This window comes from Littorina saxatilis, linkage group LG7 (genome assembly GCF_037325665.1).
Source record: "Littorina saxatilis isolate snail1 linkage group LG7, US_GU_Lsax_2.0, whole genome shotgun sequence".
Lineage (NCBI taxonomy): Eukaryota > Metazoa > Mollusca > Gastropoda > Littorinimorpha > Littorinidae > Littorina > Littorina saxatilis.
Genome location: NC_090251.1, coordinates 12747711 through 12755210, shown reverse-complemented (window position 1 = coordinate 12755210; position 7500 = coordinate 12747711). Strand labels below are relative to the sequence as shown.

Below are 7500 nucleotides of genomic sequence, written 5' to 3'. Positions count from 1 at the left end.
CACCGAACTCTGACATGGATTACAGGATCTTTTTCGTGCGCACTTGGTCTTGTGCTTGCGTGTACACACGGGGGTGTTCGGACACCGAGGAGAGTCTGCACACAAAGTTGACTCTGAGAAATAAATCTCTCGCCGAACGTGGGGACGAACTCACGCTGACAGCGGCCAACTGGATACAAATCCAGCGCGCTACCGACTGAGCTACATCCCCGCCCCATGACTTGCACAATGAATCAGATCAGGTACATAGGTTCAAACACATTGCGCTGACACAAAGATTGATAAAGAAAAGCGACACCAACGCACCACAATATCTATCCACAAACACGGTCCCACGTGGGCATACGACGTCCACGCGGTCCGAGACGGAGTTCATATCCGGTGTGATGGTTTGAGCCCCAAAGGTCACGGTCAGCAAAGTTTCAAGGTCATCGGTCTGATCCAAGGATTGCTCTGCTAATGAGGTCAGTTGTTGGTAGGCTGACCAGTCCGATGTGTCATCTGGCGAAATACACCCAAATACGTCAAACATTCTGATCGATTGATCACTGTCTTTGGGTACAGTCCCCCCCACCCCCCCCCGGATTTACCTCCCCACCCCCTGCCCCCTGCTTTAAGTTTACCCCCATTTGTATGGTTTTCTAAGATTTGTGGATGTCTCAAAAAGGGAAAACCCATTGTAAAAGTGACTTACTGCGCAGCTCATGCACAACTTCAACATGTTGAAGTAATGCAAACTGATATCGTGTAGTTTGGGCTTAAACGAACATTCTCGCACACCGCAATTAGACACACAGAGACAAAGACACAGCCACTGAGCGAGCCAGACACACAGAGACAAAGACACAGCCACTGAGCGAGCCAGACACACAGAGACAAAGACACAGCCACTGAGCGAGCCAGACACACAGAGCCAAAGACACAGCCACTGAGCGAGCCAGACACACAGAGACAAAGACACAGCCACTGAGCGAGCCAGACACACAGAGACAAAGACACAGCCACTGAGCGAGCCAGACACACAGTGGAACCCACACACACGTACTGTGTGTGTCTCTCTCTCTCTCTCTGTCTCTCTCTCTCTCTCTCTCTCTCTGTCTCTCTGTCTCTCTCCCTCTCTCCCTCTCTCCCTCTCTCTCTCTCTCTCTCTCTCTCTCTCTCTCTCTCTCTCTCTCTCTCAAACTAGTCACACAATTAAAGAAATTCGCTACATGTACACTGTCAGTTATTTACTAACTTCCAGAATTATTTAGCGTTACGCTGTTTCCAAGGTTGAGCGAGAAGAGCATGGAAATAACGAGGGATGGTGCGCTCCTCTTGTGAATCCCCTCTGCATTGGTAGAACAGGCTGAGGTCACGCTGACCTGACACGCTTCTTGCTGAAGACACACCACTGAGCTGTCGAGGTTCTGGTGGATCCCGTCAGTCACTGCGGTTTTTGTGCTGTCGTCACATCCGGCGTTCAAGGTCGCGGATTGGCTGTAGGTTGCTGACGTCATTGTAACTGGGCCTGAATGAGATGAGAGACGGCAACGAAATTGTTCTTGCTAAGTTGCTGTAACTGACGCTATTTTAACATTGGGGCTGAGTGTGTGGTGGTATGACGGATGGATTAGTGGCTTGGGGTGGTGTGCATAAAAAAGCGCCAAGCTGTGTGGAACACGAGCATTGGGTCGGATTGGTTGACCTTGAAGGGCTCATGACACCCGGCCACGTCCCTCCACTGAGAGACAGTGAAAAAAGCAAGCGTGGAATGATTATCCACCAAAGTCTGGACGCGTGCGCTGACCTATATTCAGGGGGCAGAACTGTCCAGACAAAAACTATGAGGCTATCGTTGTATTTTTGGCCGCTTCCGGATGACTCGAGCGTGACGTACACAATGTATACTAGAACGTTGGGGGACCCGGTAGCTCAGTTGGTAGAGCACTGGACTTGTGATCCTAGGGTCGCAGGTTCGAATCCGGGCCAGGACGGACACGGGTCAACTTTATGTGCAGACTCAGAGACGGTATCCATGTTCCACCCCCCCCCCCCCCCCCCCGTGCCACTGTAAAAGACCTCGGTCATTCTGCCATAAGTGCAGGTACACCTAAATACGCATACACCTCGGCAGCGCGACTCAGTGTTGCTGCTAGCTTTCCACAGGGAGCGACCCGAATTTCCAAGCGATGGGACAATAAAGTAATACAAATGAAAGTGGAGTTAAGTGTAACCGAGTGCCGTAACACTACGATCACCTCGGGAGGCGAAGTGCAATCAAACAGGATTGAAAATGTTAGGGCTAATTTCTTAGCCCTATAAAAACTGTTATGCAAACCCGAAGGTTTCCATGAACATACAGACAATCGGAAACCACCAGACCCCATCACAAACAGAATTCCACAATCCACCGGTGTTGACTTAAAGGCCAACAACTCGGGTGCAGAGTCTGCTGTGAAAGGAGCGGTAGCCTCCCCCGTCACAGTAGAATCTTCAGTCCTTCATTTCCAAGGCACACACCAACTTTCAGCTAAATCCGCCGATACACACCAGAGATCTGAATGCGGAAAGAAAAACAAACTGACAAACTGAGGGAATCCAATACCCCCATTTACGGAGAGTGTAAAAAAAAACCCTCAATTTTACCCAGTCCGACCCAGCACCTAGTTCCCACCCAGTTGACGAGTTGAGCACTTTTTCGTGCAAACCAGCCTCATAGAAAAGATGTTATAGATATTGTGCGTTGCGTTCAGGGGGTCAACATTTGACGTGTATCTTAAAATCCTGAGGTGTGCTCACGTGTACAGCTCGGAAGCTCTGCTGGGTTTTCCGAGCTCTGATTTTGCTGGTGGCTCCACAGGTAAGACGTTTCCTCGCCACAAGTGTAGGGAGGGGGGCTTTCGGCGATGACGTAGCCATCCAGGCAGGTGATAGAACAGTTTTGCAGGTAGGGGCTCTGGCTGGAGGTGCAATTCCACACTCCCCCCGCGGGCCTGGGAAGCGTTGTGCACTCTGTCACAAAAGTTGTATAATTGTGAAACTATTGAACAAGAAGTTAACGGTATCGTATAACATTCTCTAGTCCCTAATAGGCAAAGTACCTGTGGGACATGAAGCACCATTTATTGAAGAAGTTAACACAGTGCCACCAAACCTCCTACTATCGAGTCGATCCCTGAAGTTGGATTTTTCTCTCTCGAAAGAGCACACAAAGACGACTATTTGACCTACAAACGTGACATTTTGTGATGTGGTCATGCATGACGCTGAAGTTAATGTCCATCAAATATAATGAAGTAATTCGTTCAACAGATGCAAAAGTTATTTTGTGAGGCGCTTAGAGCAGTATTAGGATTTGCGCCATATAAATGTCCTCATTATCATCATTATTATTATTATTAGCATTTGTATGGTTGGGATTTTGTCACCCTGTACAACAAAACACAACAATACAATACAATACAATACAACAAATTGAATTTACACACCAGGGCAGCCTTGAAGATGACATGTCTGATTCTCGGAAGACACGCCATCGCAAGGGTCTCCGCCGGCTGTTGGCACAGGACTGTCACATGACCTTGCACGTGACTCGATCCCGTCACCACACGTCACGGAACAAGGCGACCAATCAGTCCAATCGCTCCATCCGCCATGTTCTGCAGTAGAAAAGAACCTATTCCGTTACACGGCTTTCAGTCTTGGTACCTTAAAGTATTCATGCCAGATATCTCACCCCCTCCACACACACACACACACACACACACACACACACACAGACTCGGACACACGCACATATTACATTTTTGGAAATACCGGGTATACGAGTATTTGCTTATCTACGGGGTATTTCTACATTTGATTGGCCCAAGAGAGAGAGAGAGAGAGAGAGAGAGAGAGAGAGAGAGAGAGAGAGAGAGAGAGAGAGAGAGAGAGAGAGAGAGAGAGAGAGAGAGAGAGAGAGAAAGGGGGGGGGGGTGATAAAACTAGAATTCCAGAGAAAAAGTCGGCGTCGTATCACTAAGCAGTGAAAAGGGTCACCACCAGGTTGTGCATGTATCGGTGTCATATCTCCCTAAACGAGAAACTTAACGCGGACCTGGACAAGGAACAGCGCTGCTGTTGCAAACTTGTGTCTCCGTGGTGTCACCCTCACAAATCACTTCGTCGTTGTCATTGGAGCCTGAAGGATTTTCACACGTACGTTGACGGGTTGTCTCCCCTCCGCCACAGGTAGCGCTGCAAGCTGACCACGTGGTCCAATCGCTCAAACTTCCGTTCACTGAAATAATAGTCAATGTTTCTTTATTTGGTGTTTAACGTCGTTATCAACCATTCAAGGTTATATCGCGACGGGGGAAGGGGGGAGATGGGATAGGGGAAAGGGGGGAGATGGGATAGAGCCACTTGTTAATTGTTTCTTGTTCACAAAAGCACTAATCAAAAAATTGCTCCAGGGGCTTGCAACGTAGTACAATATATGACCTTACTGGGAGAATGCAAGTTTCCAGTACAAAGGACGTAACATTTCTTACATACTGCTTGACTAAAATCTTTACAAACATTGACTTAATATTCTATACAAGAAACACTTAACAAGGGTAAAAGGAGAAACAGAACCTGTTCAGTCGCCTCTTACGACATGCTGGTTAGCATCGGGTAAATTCTTTCTCGTCCCAACCAATATGGGACTCCCCCTAACCTGCGGGGGGTATAGTCAATGTCAGAGAACGTCAGCACTATAACCACTTCAAGGATCGCGTTAATCGTCTATCGCCGAAAAAATGCAGTAATTTTGATAGAGTCCGGCGAGGCGTTGCTTTCGAAGAGAGAAAGGTGGCAGCCGAGATCTGCCTCAAACCGGCAAAGAAAACTCCTGGAATGTTCAGTCCTAGCTCCAAGAAAAATCCATTTGGGCATAATCACTGAATCAGTGCTACAGTCCTTCGGCAATCACGTTTTGGAGTTCGGTTTCACACTCTCTCTCTCTCTCACTCGGTATTGTTCGAAAGTTGTCAGTTTATGAGTACCGTAGCATTTCGGCTACGTAGTGTTGTTATGTCTTAGTTCATGTAAGCCTACGATATATTCTATTTGAAATGTAATGTCTTAGTTAGTGTATGATTTATTTCATTTGATTTGTGTGCACATGTCATTACAGTATGTCATTGTATATATGTTCACCCCCCTCATAAGGGGCTATGGCCTAAATGAGTAAACAATCCAATCCAATCCAATCCAATCTCTCTCTCACTCTCTCAGTCTCTCTCTCTCTCTCTCTCTCTCTCTCTCCGTCTCTCCCACCCCCTCTCTCTCTCATCCTCCCTCTGAACCCCCCCCTCTCTCTCTCTCTCGCCCCTCTCCCACTCTCTTTATTTCTTTCCCTTCCCCCTCTCTCTCTCTCTCTTTCCCTTCCCCATCTCTCTCCCCCTCTCTGTTTCGCCTTCCCCCTCTCTCTCTTCCTCTCTTTCGCCCTTCCTATCTCTTTCTCCCTCTCTCTCCCTCCCCCTCTCTCAGTCTCTCTCTTTCTCTCCCCCTCTCTCGCTCCCTATCTCCCGCCCTTTCCCCTTCTCTCTCCCTCTTTCCCTCCCCCTCTCTGTCGCTCCCTCTCTGTCGCCCTTCCTCTCTTTCTCTCTCCGTCCCCTCCTCTCTCTCTCTCTCGCCCCTCCCCCCCACCTCTATCTCTCTCTCTTACCAATGCACAGTGATTGTCCACATGACTGTGTTAGCAAAGCATCCCCAGTACAGTTCAGGCCGCCGTGTTGCGGGGCCGGGTTGTTGCAGGGTCTCTGACGCTGCTGCTGCCCCCCACACGTGGCCGAACACTGCGACCACGATGACCACTCTCCCCAACCACCGTCCACTGCGGCCAGAGAGACAATCACACATGTCAAGCTCTACGTACGCCTGGGACGAGTTGCCCAGAGCGGTTCGCCACGGGTCGCCCGCAGTGCGAATGACAGAAAGCCGTTTCTTAGGGCAGTGCAGGAAAGCGCTCGCGAAGCACTCGGCGAGCGGCTTTGGTATATGCTCGCCCACCGCGCGCTGCGTAATCCAAGATGGCGGCGGTGTTTACACTGCGATGCCGTGTAGCGTGTTGCGATCTTCTCGGCGTGGTTTTCGACGTAACCCGAGGGATCCACCGCTTTTCAAGGTTCAGGGACTACCCCAGCTAAATTTCCCATCATAACTACGTTCTCTCTGACGATTTCACTGACCGAATCGTCTACTAGTTTAAGAAGTACAACTGTTTTCATATCTCGCAGCAATCGTGCTTTCTTCGTCACCTTCGTGAAGCGATTTGCCTCGTTGTGAGCCCGTTTCATACACCAATCCAGAGCAACTTTTCTCTGAGCGGGCTATTGTGATTCTGAGCAACGCATGGCTGTACTGAGGGCTTCGCGAGCGCTTTCCTGCACTGCCCCAAGAAACGGCTTTTTGTCATTAGGCACTGCAAGCGACCCGTGGCGAACCGCTCTGGGCAACTCGTCTCAGGTTTAAAGGCCCACTCCGCCTCGTTCAGCATACCACATATTGCACGATTGTTAAAGGCCAACTCCGCCTCACTGTCTCACATCAGGCATCCTCCTATAGTCACCTACTCTGTAGAAAAACGTCGACCTTATGTTAGCATGCTTCGCGGAGACCAGTGCGACCCGTCTCGGTCTTCGGGTTTAGGCTAACCAAGCCTTACGAAGTACTCCAGATCATGACTGATTTTCAGTGGTGATGTTTCGGTGTCAGGCCGACAGATTGACTAAATGTTTTGATATTGCTACACGCGACCTGTTTTTACATTTGGTCAAGTTTTGACTAAATGTTTAACATAGAGGGGGAATCGAGACGAGGGTTGTGGTTTATGTGTGTGTGTGTGTGTGTGTGTGTGTGTGTGTGTGTGTGTGTGTGTGTGTGTGTGTGTGTGTGTGTGTGTGTGTGTGTGTGTGTGTGTGCGTGTGTGCGTGTGTGTACAGCGATTCAGAGAAAACTACTGGACCGATCTTTATGAAATTTTACATGAGAGTTCCTGGGTGTAATATCCCCAAACATTTTTTTATTATTTTTTCGATAAATGTCTTTGATGACGTCATATCCGTCTTTTTGTGAAAGTTGAGGCAGCACTTGTCACACCCTCATTTTTCAATCAAATTGATTGAAATTTTGGTCAAGCAATTTTCGACAAAGTCCGGACTATGGGATAGAATTTCAGCTTGGCAATTTAAACATTAGTTAATTAGTTTGCTCATTAAAGTTGTCATTAAAATCGAATTTTCACTAACAGATTTATAAGGGATTGAATCGTATTCCTCAATTCCTCCTGAATTCAAAAATATATACATATGTCATGTTTACTCTAAAAATGTGCTCAGAATTACAGAAAATAGGTTAAGTAAGTACTGCGTTCGCACGCTACGCGGAGACGAGCGTGACCCGTCTCGGTCTTTTGATGTGGTTACTCGAGACTATCTCAATAAATTATAGTCTCGGCGATGACTGTTTTTTGGTGTTAATCTGTTACTT

The 7500-nt window shown here is 48.2% G+C and overlaps 1 protein-coding gene across 1 annotated transcript in view; it reads right to left on the bottom strand.

The window, feature by feature from the left end:
• The window catches only part of LOC138970724 (sushi, von Willebrand factor type A, EGF and pentraxin domain-containing protein 1-like), a 42464-nt gene that overhangs the window by 3440 nt on the left and 31524 nt on the right, over positions 1 to 7500 (bottom strand). The window contains exons 23-28 of the mRNA XM_070343220.1: positions 5678 to 5845; positions 4082 to 4264; positions 3471 to 3641; positions 2782 to 2994; positions 1238 to 1510; positions 307 to 501 (exon numbers count right to left, since the gene is read on the bottom strand). Of these exons, the coding sequence (XP_070199321.1) occupies positions 307 to 501; positions 1238 to 1510; positions 2782 to 2994; positions 3471 to 3641; positions 4082 to 4264; positions 5678 to 5845 (1203 nt within the window). The remainder of the gene's footprint in view (positions 1 to 306; positions 502 to 1237; positions 1511 to 2781; positions 2995 to 3470; positions 3642 to 4081; positions 4265 to 5677; positions 5846 to 7500) is intronic.